General features: G+C 43.0%; 1 protein-coding gene across 14 annotated transcripts in view; it reads left to right on the forward strand.

Annotated features, from left to right (window-relative positions):
* NCOR2 (nuclear receptor corepressor 2) overlaps positions 1–23,345 on the forward strand; it is a 1,213,077-nt gene that overhangs the window by 1,122,185 nt on the left and 67,547 nt on the right. For 7 of the 14 annotated variants that reach the window (XM_085635706.1, XM_085635715.1, XM_085635711.1 and 4 more), the window contains 7 exons: positions 2,046–2,303; positions 5,583–5,732; positions 8,155–8,307; positions 8,488–8,659; positions 10,683–11,218; positions 20,467–20,613; positions 23,062–23,207. In XM_085635706.1, the coding sequence (XP_085491832.1) occupies positions 2,046–2,303; positions 5,583–5,732; positions 8,155–8,307; positions 8,488–8,659; positions 10,683–11,218; positions 20,467–20,613; positions 23,062–23,207 (1,562 nt within the window). The remainder of the gene's footprint in view (positions 1–2,045; positions 2,304–5,582; positions 5,733–8,154; positions 8,308–8,487; positions 8,660–10,682; positions 11,219–20,466; positions 20,614–23,061; positions 23,208–23,345) is intronic. The other 7 variants (XM_085635712.1, XM_085635716.1, XM_085635713.1 and 4 more) reach the window with 5 other exon arrangements.

Raw genomic sequence — 23,345 nt, forward strand, 5'->3', positions numbered from 1 at the left:
AGTCCCCAATGGACCACTTTCCCTTTGATAATGCATGCGCAAACATTTGTTTAAGGGGAGACAGTTGTCCCAGGGACCACTGCCTGCACTTAAAAAATGAAAATGGAAAGTTACATATTTTTTTTAAATGCATCCTGTTTTCCTTTAAGGAAAACAGGCTGCATAAAAAACTGCTTTATTTAAAAGCAGTCCCAGCAGACATGGAGGTCTGCTTACCCCAGCAAGCCACCATCCCTAGGAGTGCCCGCCATTCCCAATGGGCTCGCAAATCGCGACAGCCTCATTAATATTCATGAGGTATGCAATTTGTGACCCCATTGGGACTCGCAAACTGTCTCTCAGACACTATTGTACATTGGAAATTGCGACTTGCAATTTCCAATGGTCGTACATCTAGCCCCTTATTCTGTCAAGCGGGTCATCAAAAGCCCCCGCGCTGAAGAGCATCCTGATGAATATTTTAAGATGGAATCCAATCTCGACGGAATCAGCTCTTCCCCATTTCTCGAACAAACACATGGCTTGGTTCCAAATTCATGGAAAGGTAGCATCATTGCAGTGTTGAGTTTCTGGGGCGAGGATCCGGACTAAACACAATTTTTCCAAACAGGGCTCCGGAAGGGAGATCTAACATTTTATGATGTACTTGGTCATGACCATCCCTACCGAGGGAGTTCAGTGCTGCACGAGCATTGTGCATGTGTTCAAATGGTGGTCTATTGCAGGACATTTGTCCAAAATGATCCAGCACACTTTTGGTGTAAGCTGGTTTCACTTAATATGATAAACAAAACCCTTAGTTTCACCAGCAGTCAGTGAAGAGACCTCTGCTATGTGGTATGTGTTGCCTGCATTTCAGCCAGAGCAAGGCTTGTGCGTTCTAACAAATATTGTGATAAGCCAGGGTGTGCTCACTTCTTATAGTCCAGTCTCACAGAACCAATGCCATCACTCTACTCAAAACACTTCTAAACCTCCTTGCCCCAAACTCTTTATGCTACCCAATTTCATAGGTTCTTGAAGATTGTTTTGTCATGCCTTATGGTAAATTTTCCACTTATATTATTTATTTAAAAATGTATACATTATTTGTTACTATTGAGGTTTCCAAGTTGGTTTTTTTTTTGTCATTGCAGCGGTGGCTTGTATTTTCTGTTTACCTAAGATGGAATACAAGATTTCAAGGCCACCTTAAGTCGTGTTGTAATTAGTTCAGCTTTCCTCCATTCTCCAAGTTTCTTTTCTCTACTTTCTTCAGGTTGCAAATTGTGATCTAAGATGTGTATGGAAGGGTACATTTGTTGAAAGAGGGGGATGTGCTTGTCGTCGCGGATTATATGTGGTCATGGAGCAGGCTTATGACTGACTAACTTAACCCAGAAAAATCTTCGGGTTTGATGGATAAAGCTCCACGTTTTACTAATTGTGTGTCACTTGCCTTATCCACTCTATGTATCCATTACTTACATGTAAATTGGTGCCACTCAGGAGTCAGTACAGAGGCTAGCGGTCGGGTGCTTTCTCTGCAGCACTGGGGTGTGATGTAATGGTGCTATGTAGACATAGACACCTGTTAGTAAACCCTACATTACAAGCGAGTATCTTGGGTTTAAAATCGTTCCTTAATACAGATTTTCCACTAATCTCCTGTATATTTTTTCATTTAGGTGATAATTGACAACTCTTTTATTGTACATTATGGGCCTAGTCACAAAAGTCTTTTGGAGTAAATAAAGTAGTTCTCCGATATTACTCTTATGTACTTTTACATGGCTTTGTGTATTGTCCTCAGAGTAGCTAAATGTCAATAAAATTGGAATATTCAGGCAATATTTATATACAGTTGGTGCAAATAGAAAGGACTGTGCTATTTGTACTTTTACTAAGAGAGAGTTGGGCATTCTCAGACCGGTTCTCAAAGGCACGTACAAGAGTACTCCCTGTAGTACTATTTCCAATACTTGCAAATGCTCTTGTGAATCCACCCCTTTCAGTTGTAAATTAAAAGTCAAGAAAAAATTCTCCATCTTTGCGTTTTTTTTCAGCTGCCTACTACCTCCCGCGGCATCTTCCGCCGAACCCCACGTACTCCCATCTGTATCCCTCTCCATACCTCATCCGAGGATACCCAGACACAGCCGCCATGGAGAACAGGCAGACCATCATCAACGACTACATTACCTCTCAGCAAATGCACCAAAACGCCGCCGCCGCTACGGCCATGGCGCAGCGGGCAGACATGCTGCGCGGACTGTCGCCCCGGGATCCCTCGTTGGCCCTCAGCTATCCAGCAGGTCATCGAAGTATGACAAACTAACCACACCTGCCCCTGTGATTTTGTATAGTTGTTGTGGTCACTCGTGTACTGTTTGCTTGTCTGACTTGATGCTTGCGCTCTTGTTGAGTTCTGATACATATTTGATACCTGCAGTGACATAAAACTGAAGTGAAATTGCACAGTGCTTGAGTGGAAATCTCTTTCCAATCCCCACTCTATAACCTTGGTATTTTTTTTTATTTTTTACACTATAAGACCCTTCCCCCGTGGAACGCTGGGAAGAAGGCCCCACCCCCCCTTTTTTTTAGCAGCCCTCTGCATTGCATTATTGACTGGCGGGTGCAAGGATGAATGGAGGCATGGATACATAAGCTGAGGGGCGGAGTATGGATGGTTGGAGGAATTTCATATCCCGTGTCTCAGCCTATACATTTAGCCTGCCTCTGCTTCGCATGATTGACATCTGGATACTAGGTGACTCTTGAATGAATGAATGAACATGAGTGATTGACTTTGTATAAGCAGTTGGGTATATGGCAATGTTTACAACTACAGAGGGAAGAGGTTTCCTTTTGTTAAATCTCTGTATGCAGGAAAATAACCATGGGCTGCATCATGGTGGCCTATTCTGGCGCAGCGCAGAGTGCCTGTAATATGCACCTGCAGGGCATAAAGAAAATTTACTTAACCTGAAATTTCTCAGATTTACTGCTTTATTTTCAGACTATACAGCTCAGAAAGAGGCCCTGTTTCCCCCCAAAAAAACACTATCTTGTACGAATATTGGCTTAAATGAATTCATTCTGTGCCCTGCAGTTGCATGAAACAGGCCCTGTGCCAGAAAAGGCCATCATGGTACTCCCTCTGTCATATTTTTATGTGTGTGTCCAGCTCTTCATACCCTACTTTGTTGTACGGTAGGGACATCCCTATATCATCTATCTTCTCTGGGTGCCAGCAGTGTATGGATTATAAGGTCTTCCCTGCTTGATACACTCGAAGCACTGCTTCATACGTCATGTGATCTCTTTGAGGCAGTGGTGGCTGGGATTGGCAAAGCATGCCTCCCAGAAACTGCCTTTCTCTAGCCAATCTAAAGTGTCCCATTCTGACATTGTGCAGCATGTGGTGAGTATATTCTACACAGGAATTAATGTTCTATATACCTTTTCTACTAGATCTCGGGTGATTTTTTGTAAACCTACAAATATAAGACCAGTCACCCCAACTCTCTTAACTTGCAACCTCCCGATCAACACACCATCCGTCTCCTCTTCTCCTCCCAGAGCATTATCACACACACCTTGTAACCATACACGCCTGCCACATATTCCTGAGGCTTATAAAGTTCCTGCTGTACCTCTGGGCTAGGCATGTTCTGTGTAAATCCCTCTACCACCTAAAAAATTAAATTATTTCTCTTAGAAAGTATAATAGCCTTTTCAAAGCACCAGTAGCGGGTCTAGCATATCCCCTCTAGAGGAACGTGCATCTTGCAGCTGCCTTGGCAGCCATTGTGATCCAAAGGGCAACCCTTCATTTTTTATTAATTCTCTTTTTATTAAACAATAGTGATGGTACTGTGGCGGGCCACAAAGCCACACAGTAATATCATATTATGACAAAGGCTCATAAGCATGCTCACATATTAAATCTTTTCTCAGTACAATGTTAGACAGTAAGAAGTCATGTTTCCACAGTTCAACTGAGGGAGATATACATAGTTCACCTCTGTGATGTATTCCATTTCACCCATTTGTGGTCCCAGTTCGCTGGACAACCTCTATGCTTAAATACATGTATTTCTGCAATCATAGCATTATCCATGTCGTTGGCCCATTTTGAAAACTTAGGTAGATCTCCGATTCCCCACCCCTGAGCTATATTCCTCTTAGCAAGGACAAACCCTAGGGACGCTCATGTGGTTTCTGTTTAAGTCAAGTCCGTGGCTTCCTACACATTTAGTAGACATAGTCGCGGGGAGTGAACGATGACTTTCCCACTGACCCTCGCTAGTGTAGAGACAATTTTCACCCAGTAAGGCTGGAGTTGTGGACACTCCCAGATCGTGTGGAAAAGTTACCCTCAGCTGTGCACCTTCGGAGGCATCCAGGATCCGGCCGACAACCCATCTTGACCAGTATGTGTGCCGATAAATATGTTATCTGCAATATTTTAAGTTGAATGAGGGGTAGTCGCATTGGGATGGCAACTTCCCTGGGGGAGGAAAGGGCTTCCTGCCAGTCGTCATACTCTAGATATCCCAGGTCTGTTTCCCACAGTTGTTGGAGACGTATCAATGGGTCAACCCTTCATGTTTAAGAGCTACTGGAGTCTGCCTGCATCAGGATTCCAAGAAGTGCAATAAGTTTTTCACCATGCAGTTTTTACCCCCGTGATTTTCTCCAAATAAAACCTGGTGAAATTCATGCACAGAAATACTGCCTCACCAATTCTTGGTATTAGTGTCCAAAATTTGCATGATTTGCGTTCCTGTAATTATGCCAAATTTCAGAAAAATTAGGCAACAATATGTGAAATGCAAATCCGGCTGTTAGTGATCGATATTAGCGCGAAATGCCTCCACACTAAGAAAAATTGCTCCCAAAAAACTACAAACTTGCATTCTGATCATTCTTGTTGTACCATTATTCTGCAGTGAATGTGGCATAATTAGGCTGGCGTAATTTAAATTTCACCCGGCTTAACTACTTTGTTAAAACCCATTCTCAGATCCAGAACAGTAATGTTGTAATACCACTCCATGCAATATTGATATTTACCCAGTGTGGTGTTGCATCTGGGCAGGCGTAGCAGGGTCCTTGATGTTTACACGTTGCAGAGTACCTCAGAGCAATAGTACGTTCTAGAGATCTACCATAGGCACCTCAGGTTAGACATTGTAATGTAGCAGTATACAGAGCAAGAAGCCTATTCTCGAACTCTCCAGCGTGAAATAAACCGCAAGTGACAAAAACAACCAGAGTCTTAGCCTGAATCTCCTTTTTCTGCGCTCTCATTAAAGGTTGTAATAAACACAACCTATTCGTTTTTGCAATGAAGCATCCTTGGTCCTTGGCCGTGGTACCACTCGTATTAATTTTTACTTGAGCCCGAATGAGCAATGTATTTCTCATTCTTGGCCAGGTTTATTGTTTCATATCCTGTGTTTGGACCTTTCTTGTGGCTTTTATTTTGGAGCTGGTGTGTCCTGCTTGTAGAGTGCCAGGTCTTTGTTCTCTTTGTGCTTGCTGGGGTGCAATTGCTTTTACTTTCTAACAAGTTAATCTGATTTGCTCTGCAGGAATAATTGATTTGGCCCAAGTACCCCATTTACCCGTACTTGTCCCCCAAGGCCCAGGATCCCCTGCGTCTTTGGACCGGATGGCGGCATACATGCCTGCAGCACCCCAGACCTTCAGCAGCAGACACAGCAGCTCTCCCCTCTCCCCAGGTAAGTCACTGAGTAGTATCAGAACGCCAGAGTTCAAGAAATCTATTTTATCTTGGATTTTGACATTTTCTTTCTAAACAGTGTTAAGTATTGATTGGGCGCAGGTAAAAATTTTAACTCACCATGAAGTTGGCACATCTTCCCAAGCTTGCCAGGTTTGTTAAGTTTTACCCACTTGGCTTCTACAAGAAAGCTACCCTGCTCCATTTTGCTTGCACAAGAAAATTTCCACTTAAGAATACATTTTTTTAGTAAGACAATGTTTGCACAGGAAAACATCTGCAAGAAATTTCTCTCTATAGAATTTTTGCATTGTTTTCCTCCTGTAAGCCAACTTTTAACAGAAACTTTCTAGAACTAAGTTTTTTGAGTGTTCAAAATGTACTAATATTCATGTAGGTTAGAAAGTAAAACATTGGAAAGCGTGCATTTTTAAATTTCCTTTTTTGGAAACCTGTGCAATATGTAAAAATATAAAAACAAATGAGTGTCTCGGCAGCCTACACGCTCCGGATCCAGCACTGAAGTGCATTTTCTGATGGCTTGCACATGTGATCAGGCAAAAATGTTGTGACTAGCAGTGCAGGTGAGCCAATAGGGGAAATTAGCTGACCGATTGCCAGATATGGTATCCTGCGGTGGCACAAGCTTAATCTAAATGACACCTGAATAGGCAGACTAATGAATGAACATGGCAGACCAAAAGCCTCCTGTGCATATGTATATAGTTTATTTATTGTTAAAAACATGACTAACATGAGTCAGCTGACGCTGTTTCTGGGCAACCCCTCAAAGCCCTTAACTGCTAGAGCTATATAAGAAGTCCTAAGAACCAGATATTCAAGGATTTATAATATTCACAGTTCTTTTGTATTGTATCGGTCGCAAAACTTAATACAGGAATCCTCTCTGAACAGTGGTAGCAAATGTTACTTAGTGGTACCAATTTGGTTGAGGACTCTTGAACCTACGTGCTAGGATTCAAACTTGCGTCATTAATAAGGAGCAACCCGATGATGAAGCACACCACATTAAATGGGTATGGGTTCACCATCCTGTGAAGAAACCCTTCAGGAGGACCTAGGTTACTTCTTGAACGATCAAATTACCTAGGCCCAGCAATTAGTACATAGGGTTTGCATGTTGTGTATTGACAAAAAAAAGGTAATTGGGAGCGCTCCTGCAGTTCACAATTACTCAGCATCACATAGATCTTTAGATTTTCATAAAATAATTATATGATGGACAATGTATGATGCGTGGAGGCATGTGTTTTACAATTTGTATATGATTAAATCTATATAATGACTTAGTAAAACGCCCAGCTTCTCCCAACCTACATTTGAGAATCAAAGGCAATGAGAAGTAAAGGTAATTACCCAGTGCTCAATTTGAGCTGGTGCTTTCTGGTGCTCGGCACCGGCACTTAATTGTGAACACCAGCACTTAGACAGTCTGCCTCATGGTGGCGCTGTTTATCTAATTTAGAGGTGAACAAAAGCTGTTTATAAGTTCAATGTACATTAAAAACAATTCATGCTACCCAAGCAATTCTTATAGCTTTGGGGGCCTGGAATAGGTTGAATTAGCACACTTGTTGGTGTGTTACGGTTAATAGTCACGTACGTATTGTAGTTGGCACTGCTGGCAGGGGCAGTGGGTGGTTAAAGCTGCAGTGGCTACCTGGTGAGGTCCTTGGCACATATTACAAATTAAGCACTGTAATTAACCACTCACTTAAGCACACAAGGTGGAGCTGAACTTCTAACACCTAAATCTAAATATACTGCCAGGATGACCATTGTTTCATGAAGACTATATCTAGATCACATTTCAAGGTGACCACAGACTATGAAAGGATTACTCTATAGATTAACTGAATGTAAATTGTTCCCTTATGGATATCTTGAAAATGTGGCACTGATATGCCCTTCTTAGAGTCCTTCCTGGATCAACATTTGACATCCCCTGCAGAAGTACTTTGCCAACAAAGACTGCCTTATGTTGTTTGCTCTTGAACAAGTTGCTGCTCTTTTGTCCTCAACAATTACTCCAGCTGGAGCGCAGCTGAGTCTCTTTTGTAGGCCCTCATGTTTGCACACCTCTCAGTTGAAGAGTCAAGAAATGTAGGACAATCATTTTAAAGCCCTTCAAAACAATCAGCAGTCACCCCAAACACAGTAATTTGCCTTGGCAACATGCCCGGTTTTGTTCCAGCTTTCTCTGTAAGGTGTACTATTGTCAACACTGCTCTGTGTTTTGGGAGGCCTTAAAACATATGCTTTTCTTTTTGTTGGGTGTCCTGTACCGTGAATGTAATACTAGTAATGCTCCTGGGAAGACGGAATGACACTGTCTGATTTGCTCTGCTGGCACTGTTGTATGACTCCGGAAGGTTGATCTAGTTCCTCTTCCATTCCAGCAGGCCCCACACATGTTTCCAAACAATCTGGAGCATCAGTTTATGACCGAGATCGGGAAAGAGATCGAGAAAGGGATCGCGAGAGGGAACGCGAGAGGGATAAAAACACACCGACGGCATCTAATGTTGAGCATGCTCCGATATGGAGGCCAGGTAAGCACAGCAAAAGTGCAGGTGATCAAATTGCTGGAAGTGTTTTGTGTCATCTGAAGACTTGTACTCAAGCCTTGCTTTACATTGGATGCAATATCAGAGATCCCTGGGCCAGATGTGCCCTCCCTACTGGAAGTCTCAAACAGTGGGTTGTTTTCTCCATCTTCTTGTATTTTTCAGGTACAGAGCAAAGTAGTGGCCGTATGTCCTCACAATCGCACAGCCATCAACCCACCCCAGCTTCTCCTCGCACGCAGCATGAAAACATCCAGCAGCGCCCAAGCGTACTTCACAACACGGGCATGAAAAACATCATGACCTCCAGTGAGAGCAGCACTCCATCCGTCTTGCGGTACCTATCCATATTTTATACTTTGTTGCTTACCTGCAGAGGTCGAATTCTGTTCTTAGGGGGAGGTGCACTTTCTACTGCGTGCTTTACAGACTTTGTGCAGCATCATTCTTGCCAGTGGGCATTTCGCCACCAGCACTACATTGCCTAATTAAACAGTGCTGCAGTTTTAGGTGGTAAAATCCCGTCACTAGAGTTGGAATGGGAGCAAGGACACAGGGAGGGGCGGGGCATACCCTGTTTAAAAAGTTTTTAAAAAGAGAGTGAGAGTGGCGAACACCGTGGGGCAAATGCCAACATCAAGAGCGAATCGGTTTGTCACTCGGTGAAATGTTGGCAAATCCTACTGCATGTCCTTTTTCTGCAGCATATTGTGCGAGCCAAGGAGCCATTTAATGTTTTCTTCCAAGAGAGAATCATCTGACCTCTCTTTTTGTCGTTAAGTCAAAACATATTTAAACGAAACAAGAGGACCAAATGAGGTAAACAAGGACCTTGGATATCGATAAGTTACAAGAACAGTTGTCCTTGACAGAGATCTCATCCAAGTGAATAAACAATATAGACTCGAATCAATGCTATATTACTTCTGTCCAGCCGGACAGTGAAATTTAATGATTATAGATTTCAAGATCTGAGCAAAAAATAAAGTGGGACACTGTCCTGCGTCCTACATATTACAGTAGACATAAGAAAACGAAAACAAACATTCAGGCAGGGCAAAAGGGCTTGTACACAGTATGAACCATAACACAAGCAAAATGAAACGAAAACACAACTGTTACACTTAATTATCAAATTAAATTGTGTGTACGGTGTCAAGCAAGTCGATGACGTTTCAATCCCTTTCTGAGAATACTGGGATCATCATCAGGACAAAATTACTACATGCCTGAGAACTAAGTTAAAACATGGCATACGGCATATGGTGTAGATGTCAATTGTCTCACCTTACAAAAAATCCTCCCACTTCTCCACATCGACCACTGTAGCAGCACGATCATGCACCTTCAGGAAAATAATCTCCTGTGGCCTTGTGTCAGGCCTGCCTTTAAACATTCCACTTGCTTCCTGTTGGTGCCTGCATTAAAACTAATGTCTTGAGCATACTGGGGAAAATGCTTCTTATACCTAACAATTCACCAGTTACAGCCCTTCACTCACTGTCTGCCCATCCGATCGCTCAACAATTATTTGAGAGGATGAAACGGAGAAAGATCACGGAGACCAGAGGTCCAAACCACAGGTCAGGAATGCTCTGTGTGAACTTGAGATGCTAACTGAACTACATGTGGTGCAGGAAGCGTTTGAAGACAGAAGTGTTCATACATTTATTCAACTGAGTTCAGCACAGAACAAGGGGTGTCTACTAAGGCATGTCAGACCTGGTTAACTGCCTTTCCATCTGGATTCTAAACTCCCCACCCAATCCCTCTGTGTATCTGTTCACCCATCTGTCAAGTGTCTGAAGTAATCAAAAGGATTCACCAAAAACTTCATGAAACTTTTTAATAGACAAATAAAAAAAAATTGTATTAGGTGCTAATGTCTTTGCAGAGTAGTATTTTTCTGGAACTCTTTGTTTTAAGGTTCCACATGTATATGATCTTTTATCTGATATCAAGACTACTAACAAACATTTCTGAAGACAGCTCTTATAAAACCAGGATCACAATTGTAGAGTTACTCCTGGACTTCTGTTTTGATTTTGAAGCACCAGAGAAGGATATAAATAATAGTGATTCTTTGGTCATCGTAGAAAGCTACCATGTTGGAATATGAAACTTCATGCAGTTGGAGCAGCTGTTAATTCGGGTCAGTCAAGGTTTACACAAAGTTGACCCACCCTTCACATTTCTATGAGTACAATTCTTCTTTTAAGCTAAATAATAAACCTAGGTAGGATGCATGATCAGGAAGACTGGTAAGGACAAAATATACCCTTTTAAGGTGTTTTGTGAACCCTTGAATTGAGATTTTTACCAGCTATAACATATCCTCTTGTTTCATTTTGTTATTTAAGGTCTTCTGTCTCAACCACATCACCAGTTCGATCATCTGGGTTCTCTTCAGCCTTGCATCGAACGATGGGCCCAGCTGACAGTCACCCCCCTATACTTGAGCCAGCCGTTTTGCAGAAGGAGCCATCAAGAGGGCGTGAAACCAAAGCAGAGCGGACTAGGACTGAGAACAACATGTTCAGCTCAAAGCTGCCAAGTGGGGCGAATGTAGAACAGTCTTCGCCATCGCCCTCAAAGCCCATGGAGTCCAGGCCCCTGCCACCCTCTGGGCCAAGCTCTACACATCAGTATAGCAGCGCACAGGGGAAAAAACAGCCACACCAGCCCCTGGAACAGACTGCAGCTTCGGCCAATGAGCAGCACAATAGGGAAAAGAATCAAAGTAAATCCTTTTCCATGCAGGAACTGGAGCTCCGATCACTCGGTAAGACCACCATGACAGCGGCCAACTTCATAGACGCGATTATCATGCGTCAAATTACTTGCGATAATGGGAAGCGAGAAAGAACCTCGCTAAATACCGACTCCACTAGTGATGGTAAGACATTGGGGGACTGGTAGTGTCTGGCCTACATTTTTTCAGTTTTTTTTTTTTTTTTTTTTTTAGATTGCACGTTCTGGTGATTGGCTTTTCCAGCTTTCTGATTTTTATTTTTAATCATTTGTGAATTTACTCTTTAATTAACTTTTATTTTTTTAAAATAAGAGATCAGCTCTGCATTTTTCTTATTCATTCCCTTTCTTTTTTTTTTGCCAATTCGTGCTTTGCCAGTCTTGTGAATGCATTTAGGGGTTTTAGCCAGGGTCACGGGTGTAAGGGCTTTGGAACTGACGCTCAGTTGTCGCTTCGTGTGCAGTTCGCTAAATGAGATCTGAATGTTCTAGACATTGCGCTCATTTTTTTTTCCCATGGCTTTTATTGCATTTGGAGGGGATTTTGCTATCTATATGATAGTTTATTGAAAGAATTCTGCTTGGTAAATTTGTGTTCGGCTGCTATGTTGATACACTTTCTATCTGCTCTACCCAGAGGGCAGGCACAACAGGTCTTGCTGGCTATGATAACCTATGGTCTTCTGCTGGCATTTAAAAACAGGCTTCACATAGATGGAAATGCATCAGTGCTGTCATTAACATGTGAAAAGTCGTACTATTGAAAGGTGCTGCAGTGTAATAATTAACAGCAGATTGTGCACTGTGCAAGCGCTTATCAAGAAGATGAACAACCCTAAGACACGTATACTAGAGCTGGCTACCTACAGCTTTCAAAGGTCTCCTACTGTGCAAGCGCATAAACTATCAAACCCGCATTACCTTGTGAGTTGCACACACAACAGTATTCAAACAGGGCCAGGCTGTGAACTTTGACACAGACCTAGGATTGATTCTGGTAGAAGGTAGCGTCTGTCTGTGAAGGCGGGTTTAAAGAACAGTAGGGTCTCCTGTTGGAGCCTTTTTTAATAACAATGTTTTGAAACTCTTTTATGCTGTGCCTCAAGTTCAACCTGGTAACTTCAATCCACCATACATCTGTTTATTTACTATTGTTTAGATGCCTCGTTATAAGCATTGGAGTCATAAAGGGGAACATTCACTGGCACAGATGTAAAAATGACAGCAGTCTGGTGGCACCAGGGCAACCTGCCCAAAGAGGTGGTGTTGAATTCTCCTGAATGTTGTTCCCCTGTTCCCACAGTGCATTAGTGAGGGATGGCGAGGAGTAAAGGTGATTCGTGTGTGGCAAGTCTACAACTCTGAATTTGAGCCCTGGCGTAAACCATGGGGGAACTGTATTTCACCATTTTTATAGCATTCTATCTCAAAGTGGTGGATGTATTGGGGGGAACATCTCACTCTTCCTAAAGGCTTGATGAGAAATGCAGAGAGGGCCCTCGGTTGAATTTGACACCCTTACTTGAAGATACTGAGTGCATATTTTCATTTTTTCATAGCAATTTTGCTTATTTAACATAACGGTGCTTTTTTGAGTTGCATTCAACAAAAACTACATGTGAATGTTATATTTGGTCTAAATATGAAAAAATTGCATGATGCGCGTGGTATGCCGTTCACACCGCTCGCATCCTGCAGTGGCAGAATCGTTGGCGGGTCATAGTCTTCTGGCCAGGATAAAGGTCGTCTTCGGTCTGCTTCAGGAGCAGTTCTTGGTTTGCCAGGTTTGGCTTCTGCAACGCTTTGCTAGCCTGGTATTTCGAGCTTCCTCTGGTGGAGTGGAAGAATGTGTCCAGTGTGCAGAACACAAGTAAATTTCTCAGGTTGTGCGAAATTAGCCTCGAGTGCAACATGTAGGCCAACTAGTTTTCCTACTTGAGTGTTGCAAACCTTTTCCCTACAATTGTTGAAACACACTTGAAAATAATATCTGCAAATAAGTATATGCCGACTATGGCAGAACATAAATATAGTCCACTGTAGCCCTTTTCCTTGTCAGTCGAGTTATTAAAAGACTCTATAATGGATTCAGTCATTTTTCCACCCTGTACATTCACAACATATCTGAACTCTGTTTTACACATGCAAAGTGTCATGCCCAGTAGCTTCCTGTAGCTGTGAAACAATCTACTTACTGCTCAGTGCTTCTGCAAAGGGAAAGAGTTAAATACAGACTAATTTTAAAGTACATGTAAACCTCTAGAGCAGCAGTACTTAACCTTTTGGCTTCTGTGGACTCCCACTACATCATTCTTTGAATCCCAGGACGTCCACTGAGTCCTCATTGGAGGTTGGGGACCCACGGCCTAAACAAGTCCTGTGGTTCGAACCCTAAAACAATACACACAAATAATACAAAAACAAATATACAGCAAACAAATGCTCAAAAATTAAAGTAGTTTGATTCACAATCAAATATAGAAAAAGCTTTACAATTTCTAATTTTGCTTCTTTAATTGTATTTACTTAATTTTAATTTATTAATTTTAATATTATTTAATTTTGGTCAACAGCCGCGGACCCCCCGGTGTCCTCAGTCCACAGGTTAAGAGCCACTGCTCTAGAGAGGACTGGTGTTAATGCTTAACTGATTGAGTCATGATTTAGTACTTGGTACTATTAATTTCTCTTATTGAAGCTTGAGGTTTCATGGAGCAGGGTAGAATACACTGTTTCTTCTTTAGATGTATGAAGTTGCTCATAGATTTACACCTTCCACGTGTGCTGGTGCTTGTTGCTTTCTTTCTTGCATCAATATCCAAGGTATTTTGTTCTGGCGGGGATTCCATGTTTCTTTACCCAGAACAAAGACAGGATATTGTTTTTCCCAAATACAGCTCTATGAAGGAGATTTGCATTATGTCATGTTGCGAAGACATCCTTATTTCTGTTTAAATCTTTGGTATCCGGTTCAAGGGCAGACAGTTTTGTCCGCACTCTTCTTTACTAGCTGTTTTATTTAAACCTGGCTTGATTCCATACTGCCACTGCTTCCAAGTCGACCGTACTTGGAAATTGTTTCTTAAATGCTGAACATGGAAGAAAGTGAAGCAGTTAAGTATCACTCACACCTCCACGAGTCCCAGCCGATGGACTCTCGCCTCTTACCAGACACCGGCTTCTTCTCATTGTCTTTCTCTGATTAGCCCTTTAGGAACTCACCGGATAAATTAATTAAGCGAATGGGGAACGGTGTGTTCAGGGGATGTAAAATTGATGAGCCAAGATAGGCCCAACAAATACTCACTCTTGCATTTCTCAGTTCGCTATAGGACTCTACGGCAGTGCATCTAAACTGATAGCCAACAAGTGTGTTTGTTTCTATAAATGAGCAATAGCCACAGCCAGTAGTTATAACAAAAGCTCCGTTCAGTCGAAGAGCCAGGTCTTGAGCGTCTTCCTGAAGATGTTCGGAGAGGGGGTGCGTCTGATGTCGATCGGGAGCTCGTTCCAGGTTTTGGCCGCTATGTAGGAGAAAGCCCTTCCGCCCGTTCTGGCTCTGCGGATGCGTTGGGTTTCGGCGAGGGCGAGGTCGGCGGATCGGAGGTTTCTCTTGGGTGCGTGGAAGGAAATTCTCTCATTGAGGTATTGGGGTTCGGTGTTGTGGAGGCATTTGTAGGCATGGGTGAGTAGTTTGATAGTTACTGTCTTCTCGACAGGGAGCCAGTGGAGGTCTCGCAGGTGTTGGGTGATGTGTTCCTGTCAAGGGACGCCGAGGACGAGTCTGTCTGCGGTGTTCTGTATGGTCTGAAGTTTGCGGAGCAGAGAGTTGTTGATTTCGGCGTAGAGGACGTTTCCGTAGTCTAGTCTGCTGGTTATGAGTGCGTGGGTGATGGTTTTTCTTGATTCGGGGGGATCCATTTGAAGGTATTGCAAAGGATGTGGAGGGTGTAGCAGCAGGTGGAGCCGACAGCGTTGACTTGGGTCATGGAGAGGGAGGAGTTAAGTATGATGCAGAGGTTCAGGGCGTGGTCGGTGGGGGTGGGTGGGCTGTGGGCCACCAGGTTGTGTCCCAGGCAGTGGGGGAGGGTCAGAGGACGAGGACCTCTGTCTTCTCTGAGTTGAGCTTCAGGCAGCTGCTGCAGATCCAGGTTGTGACGTCCTTCATTCCTTCCTGAAAGCAGAGCCTGGTGGTGACTGGGTCCTTAGTGAGGGAGAGGATGAGTTGGGTGTTGTCGACGTAGGAGACTAGCTTGAGGCCGTGCTGCCTGATGATGGCGGCAAGCCATGTAGATGTTGAAGAGCGTGGGGCTGAGTGACGATCCTTGAGGTACTCTGCAGTTTATCTCTCTGGGTTCGGAGAGGAAGGGTGGCAGTCTGATTCTTTGGATCCTGCCGGTGCAGAAGGAGCGGAGCCATTCAAGGGCAGTTTCCTGTATGCTGTAGTTGAAGAGTCTGACGTGGAGTGTACAGTGGGAGCCGGTATCTATTCATGAGAAACCTATATTTTTCTCATAGATGAGATCTAAAACAACAAGCGTTGGCACAGCCAATAGATCTCGGCAATGCCCGATCTATTGGCCTTGGTAATGGGAATGACGTTTAACCATGTTGCCTACCAGCAAATCTGCTGTTCAGTATGTCTGAAAGTGAGTGACAGCCCAGAATCACAAGCTATAGAGCCGACGCGGAGTCTCTTTGCCCCCCACCCCCCTTGTTGATTTTATTGTACTCCTCCCTCCTAACACAAAAAAGCCCTATGAGATGGCCTGCGCTGGCCTCTTCATAGCGCTCAGTGAATTTCAGCCATGCTGAACAGATATTGTGCTAGACAACATGGCTAAAAGACATTCACATTGACCAGGCCAATAGCTTGGGCATTGCAGAGATCTGTTGGCTTTGCCAATGCTTGTTTGGTGTCGGTGGCATCTTGCTGAACAAATGTGGAAGTGATAGTGAGAAACAGTTGAGGAGCTTTGAAGTGAAGCAAGCATGTGGCGTAACGGCCAGAGCTGCAGACAGGGGAACCAGGTTTGAATCTCAGGACGGCTGAACAATTGGTGATTCTGGGTAAATCACTTGCGCTTCCCCGGTCTAAGAAAATAATTATGTCATTCTGTAATACAACTAGTGAGCACTTAAAGCTCTCCAATACCATCGGCTTGTGTTTGCGCTATGGCAAGACGGAGCAGCCCTCCAATACCATTGGAACTTGCAAAAAGATTAAACACCAAGTGCTGATTGTGTTTTAACAACATTTTAAGTAATGCATTAGTTAATGTACGCACATGCATTTTTGTGGTATTTGTGTATGTGTTCAAGGGAGACAGCTTGAAAACACAAGTACTCCTATGGAGCGCTTGAGTACAAAGAAACAAATTGCTCCGAAAACTGGGAGCAGTGTAAGAAGACATGTACTTGGTTCATGAACTATGGGAGGGCTAAATACAAGAAGAGAGCATGACGCCCACATGCCATGATGAATGGCTTCAAAGAAAATGAAAGCGGCGTTTAAGTTTACCAATGGTAGGAGAGGGCGACCTGTAAGCCCACTGACAGAACACAGCACGTCTCTTTGAGACAGCGCATGCATTGTCTAGCTGAGACCTAAAAAGCTAGAAATGTTGTTCAAGTGAATCTTGACAATGACTGTACTATGTATGTTGCTGTTGTCAGTAGGACTTTTTGGAGGGTGGAGGACAGGCAGCGGTGCTGGCAATAGCTTTTTATCTCTTACACAGAAGCTTGAGGCTTAGCAGCCTACTGTAGTTGGCGCTTGAGGTTTTGTCTTCATGTCCTTTTTGAGGCAGACCATGTAGATGAGACCAGTAAGTACTAAATGGAGCAAGGAGTGGTTTGTTTGGTAACAGTGCTATTCCTTGCTTGCAGCAAAGAAGCCAAAACGTTTCAATAAACTTATTACTCATAGACTTGCTATTTACTGTACAATACAGCATTAGCGTATTGTTCTTCCAACCACAAAATCCAGTTTGTTGCACTGTTCAGAATGCCATCTTAGACGTTTATTCGCCCTGTACTTTTTCTAAATTGGATAGAAAAGTACAGAAATAGTGTTCCTTGGAACAATCATATCAATGTAAAGCTCTATCCCCTCTGTGTCTTTTTGGCTAAATGTTTTTGCAACCAGTTGCCTACTTGGGCATCCACCAACTCTTAAATCCTTTTTGAAGGCAAGTGACTTTTTGTATTTCTTGTAGAAATGCTCAAATTGTCCCAGCATGAGCCTTCCACAGATGAAACCAATGTACTTTAACTGATGGGCCCTTCATGTACTTGGTCAGCGGAACCTATTCTGTAGCTTATCAAAGGAAGGATTCCTTACAGGGGTTCTAGGTGAACAACTATTAACTTGTAATCTGGCTCAGTGCAGTATGGGTCTTCGGGCAATTATGTCCAAGTCCTGAAGGTACCAGGTCATTTATGGTCTAAAAAAGCTATTCTCTACTTCTTGCTGAGTATTTAACCCACAGATCTGTTTTTGGAGCATCAGACTTACAAATTGACTGCCAGCCCTCCATTTAAATCTTAATCCTGTGTTTGTTGCCTGTCTAAATATGGGAGCTGAATACTCCCTTTGTTCTTTCATTGAAGTTTAATGTCAACGTGCAGATGTAATATATCTGGATGGAGCTCAGAATCAGAGGACACAGACTGGATGCAGCCTATGACCCAATTCGATCAATCTTGTCCTCATGAGTCACTAGTGACCTTTAATCTCCAGCCACTTAGCTGCAGTTGATGTGTTTCCCTTCATAATATAGGAACCCGGTTTTCAATAATGAGAGCTGAATTTGGGTCAGGAAGTGACCACAACTCTTGTAGCCACTTTAATAGTAGGAACACTTTTGATTCCAGACACTAAGGTAAACAAGCATTGGCATAGCCAATAGGTCTCGCCTTTGGGACCTTATAAGTGTTTAGCCATGCAACAGTTGCATAACTAAATACTTATAAGGTCCCAAAAGCGAGACCTATTGGCTATGCAAAGCAGCCGCGAAAGTGAAAGTGATCGAGATCGCGCTCAAACATCAAAGCGGCCGCGAAAGTAATTGCGGTAAAGCGCGGCGCGCGTGCCCGCGTACATGCACTGTAGCTCTAGGCTGGCCTGGTAGCACTTTTTGGAGCCCTCTCAATAAGTCTCGCCAGACCAGCGCATGCGCTGGGTCAGGCGAGACCTAAAAAGGATATGATCTTCGAAATCTGGAAGTGACTTGTCACAACACATCGGTGAAATGGTGCTCAGTGACACATCTTAAGTGTTCGAGAAGATATTAACACTGAGCATGTGGATGAAGAACATATGTTAAATCTGAACAAATCCATGAACGGGTAGTTAGCATTACATTCCTAAGACCACATATGTCTCTTTGGAAAGGGACTTGTCACCCTGTAGGCAGTTTATTGATAGGTTTTGTAAGCAAAAGTGTCTTGACTCAAAGAGGGGTAAGAAAGGCTAGTTTTCAAGTAGCAGGGAAAGATGATAAAATCTCAGTTTGCCGGAAACGGTACAGTCCCGGTAAAGCATGGAGTGACCTTTCATAGTTACCATGAAATGAAAATGCAAGGCAATATTCGGGGTCTTTTTTCCAATGGAGTCTAGAGCTGCAATGGCTGGGCTTTATCTCCATGCAAATGCTGAAGCGTTGGGGGATCATTTCCAAAATGTATTAGACAAATGCTACAGGCCTAAGCACTCCAATAATGTAGCTTCTGTCCAAGAGACTGTATTGTTATTATTGTCGGGTACTCAAGTAACAAAAGCTAAGGATGCCCAAATACCGCATAAAGCCTGAGCTTCCAATGTTGTTCCCGCGCGTATGTTCTGCGCTTAATCATCTGCATGACCTAATGTTTCAGCGCGTACTGTGTAGACATTACTACCGACCACTGATATTCCCAACTCAAGGAGGAGAGCATTCAGTCCCTCTTCTATCCCGCCACTATCCTTCTCAATCCAAATAACTGACTAACCTATCCACCACGCAAATGAGTTTCATATTTCACTATACTAATTCACCACTAATCCTTAATGGGTTCCGGAGTAGCGTGCTACTCGCGGAAAAAGGACTTTGACGCCTCGTCAGGGGTAGTAAGCGCTATATAACTACAATTACAATATAATTAACAAAAGGCTTTATTGGTGTTACTGCCAGTTCCAAATGGATTTCACTCCTGGATGCAGCAAGGAAAAGTATGCCGCAATGGTAAAGCCCTACCTGGCTGCATTCAGGCACAGATGGAAAGTGATATGTGGTCTGATTTTAAGAAAATTGTAGGGACTCGGTACAAGTACCTGAAAAAAGTTCTGATGAGTGCCAAGATAGTGTTTTATATGAAGGAAAGTGTTTTTAGTACCTCCCCATTTTTTAAATTTGAAATCTACATTCATTGTGAGTAATTATAAAGGAAGGGTTAAGTTGTGCTTTTGATTGGAGAGGTAAAATAAATGAAAATAGATGTGTATGCATGTTAGCTGAGGGATATCTACCTGCACCAATTTTATTTCACTTACACCTTAATGACTGAGAAATCCATTTTAAGGTGTGCGAATTCACGTAGTTTGCTTTCGCGTAATTATGCAAAATTTTGGGAAAATTAAGCAAAATTATGCCTAATTCTGCTCAATGCAAATCTGTAATTTAGCGTGACAAACACAATTTCTGCAAACAGCTGCTTGCGTTCTGGTTGCTTGTGTTTTTGCCGCCCTCTGTCGCTATACTGAGAATAGCAGCGCAATTAGGTGACTTGCCTAATTGAAATATTTTGTGTAACAAGCATAACGCAAAATTAACAAAATAAGTCAAATTAGGCTGGCTTAATTCAAATTGGGCCTGGGTCTAATTCTAAGGACTGCAGCTTTATATGTCTAAACTGAACGGTCACCATTTGCCGCTATTGAGTTTTGTGGACCGTACTTTTCAATTTCCCTTTGTACCATGTTGATGTTCTCTAGAGGCTTAACCAAATGCTGTGATCCTTGTTAAAAAGATTAACCTTTGCACATCGTTTTCTACTAGTAATTATGTTTGATTATCATTTTTATATTTTGATAACTTCAAATATAAAGGCTTCAGCAGTTATTTTGCCAGCTGGCAGGATGAGCAAGCCTTTGCTTATTTGCAGTGTGTTGTTCACCTTTTGGTGCCTTGTAGCAAAGCTTGTTTTTCAGGATCATGTAGCCCACGGGGAGACTGAAATCACAGGATGAATCTAAGAGATGCAGTCAAGCTACCGCATTTAACACAGACTTATCGAAGTGCTAGTTGTAGGACGTCACGTCGTAAAAAAGGGGTTTGGTGGATGGTGTTGCCAGCCAATGACCATGAAAGTTTTTTTAAATGTGTGTTCTTGTTTTTTATTGTGCTACTTTAGCTTTCCCCAGTGGGTACAGCCCTGATGGTGTTGATGCACGAAGTCCTGCAAGGTCTCCCATTGTATCTCAAGAAAAAGTGGTCCGATCGGCTATACAGGAGTCTGAAAAAGGGCACATGGAGCAGGACACAAGGCAAATGCAACAAGGTGATATGGAGCTCCCTTTTTTTTGTTTTTACATCACGCAGAGGTGCCAACTGGTGCTGTGTTATCAGGTATTTCATTATCCAGTACTGACTTTTAAACTCACAAACCTTTATGTGCTGGGACTTGTAGACAGACCCTCGCCCGAAATAGAAAAAGGAAAACTACAAGTCCAGCATTCAAAGCTCTGTTGGCAAAAAAGCCTTGAGCTGATAAGGATGCTCCCGATGAGATGGACGCAGTTAGCAGCTCTGTCGCACATTCTGCATGGATGGAATTGTAACCCAGAGGAGGCGTCTGCCTGATTATAACTTGTAGTATGGTAGACTTTATGGATGCCCTTGCATCGCTTCGGAGCACAATATACTACATGTGTTTCATGCATCTCACTTCTCCAGTTGAGTATCAAAGCGTAAAAATACCTTTGTGTTGTCAACATGAATGGTGTTCTAGTGTTACCCACTGGCTCTTCTGCACACTGTTCACTTTTTACACTTCTTCTATTGGATGCTTGCCCAGTCTTTGTGAGGGTGTGGAGGATATTTTGGGAATTGAAACTTACCCGCTAATGGCAAATTTGTCTGTGAAAGCTCAGTGAAGCTTTGGTGCAGTGAACCATGGTGAAGAACTAGCGCTGTCTTTGCAGAGAAGTATATGTCATTGCTAAATTCAGGAGTGTGTGCTTTTGTCTCACAAGTTACTTGAAAAATCCCAAATCTGCTTTGCATTGCGAACGTAGATGGGGAAAAAAAGACGTTGAGTGTGAATAAGCCATGGCCATACTTGCTCTTTGATGGTTCAACTTTAGATAAAGGGAGGCATTTGTGGCCTGGTTTGGTGTTGGACTTGTTATATGAAATCCTTAAGCTACAATTGCACAGATCGATGCAGAAATTAATTTTCAAGAATTTGAAATGCAAAATGGTAGGAAGGAGGGTGTTCAAACCTGTCCTCGGCAAGGTTTCGATCTCATGTTGTGCATCTAACTGTGTCATTCAAACTAGGTGTGGGCGGAACTCGTGGAGTACCAGTCCGCGGAATTCCGCCGAGTTACTTGAATATTCTGCGAGATTCCGCAGAGTTCTGCAAATGTACTCAAATCGTCATGTCACGCTGCATGCACTGATTTCAACTAACGTTGGCGAGCTGTGCATGAGAAAAAACTCCACCACACGATGGCTGGAACTAAACTCCGCAATACCAAAGGGGATGATGGACGGAGCGCTTGAGCAAATCAAACACTCACCCCCAGTCAACTGATCTGGGTTTAATCCATCATCATTCTTTAGCTCACTCCACCAGCCCAGTTCAGACATGGCCATATGCAAATCAGTCTGACCCTGTGCCTCATGGGAATAGTCCAGCCCGAACTGCCAAGCCATGTCTTCCCTGGACCGGAAACAAGCATCCTGGGACCGGTCTCGGGTTCCTAACCCTCATCAGCCAGGCTATCTTGAATCCAGTGGCAAAGTGACCAACTCTGCTGGCGGTGCGAAATTTATCTCCCACTCCTAATTCAAACCTATCAGTTATGGCATTTTATGAGTTATTTCTGAAATAATGTAATGAAATCACAATCCTGGTAACAGTGACTTACTGGTAGGAGGTGGAGGTTGAGGTTGGGAGGAAGCAATTATGGCCAAAAAGCAGTTGTAATGATGTACATACAGTTCCTCAGGAGGTTGAGTGCAAGGATGTGGAGTCTTGGCTTGCATATTTGTTGCAGAACCACAAGTTTTATGCACATCCGATTAGGGAGCAGGGTCTCAACATCATGACTGGGGTCTGCACTTGGACATTTCCACAAACCTTAAATTTGAAGAAAGAAAATAAGTGATCAGTCTAACCTCAACCACTAGATGCCAGGAGTAACAACATGGGAAGCTACAACATATCCAGCCGCAAACCCTTGTTTACAGGTAAGGAAAACCTTCCTTACTCACTGACTCTTTTACTGAAGGTACCATTGTTTTCACACCTTGGCCTCCCCTTTTTGTAAACATATGTAATTAGGATTTGTAGTGCAGTGGGAGTGATCCAGCACTACAGCTTTGAGAATGCATCAGTTAAAGTATTATGTCAAGTCCAGAGACTGGAACAGGTAATGCAGGTGACATGGAGTCATCTGGAAACCCCACAGAAGTGTGTTCCAAGGTAGGACACATGTATGTGTACCAGACATTCATGATAACCACTGTCTTTGTGAATGATTTCTTTGCTTTGTATGCACATTTGTCCCAAGTGGATTTCCTAAATTAAGTGGGCGAGGATATTTTCTAATTGACCGGAGGTGGACAGCCGTGTCCTACGATAGAATATGCTGGGCTAGCTATGCACTTGGTATTTTGGTTTAGCACGTAGGATCACCAGATTTCCTTGATGGAAATTACATTTTAATGGAGAAGTTCCTGCTACTCAAAATCTTTCTTTTCCTTTTGTTGTCCAATAAAGCATCTCTGAAACACTCGGCGCCAGACAGCCACATACAGCACTTAAGACAGGCGCGTGAAGGTCAGCATTCGCCCTGTCACCCACAGCAGCTGAACCAGTATATGAAGAGCCACCAGCGGGTCGTCACCCTTGAACAACATATCAATGTAATTATTCATTCATGCACTTTGCAGGCAAAAGGGTTTAATTGTTTGCCAGTGAATTCATTCAAACGGAATTAAATATTTTGCCATTCATTTCATGCTCCCTGAATCTCCAATAAGGGTCATCATGGCACTTTGGCT

Source organism: Triturus cristatus, chromosome 11 (genome assembly GCF_964204655.1).
Source record: "Triturus cristatus chromosome 11, aTriCri1.1, whole genome shotgun sequence".
Lineage (NCBI taxonomy): Eukaryota > Metazoa > Chordata > Amphibia > Caudata > Salamandridae > Triturus > Triturus cristatus.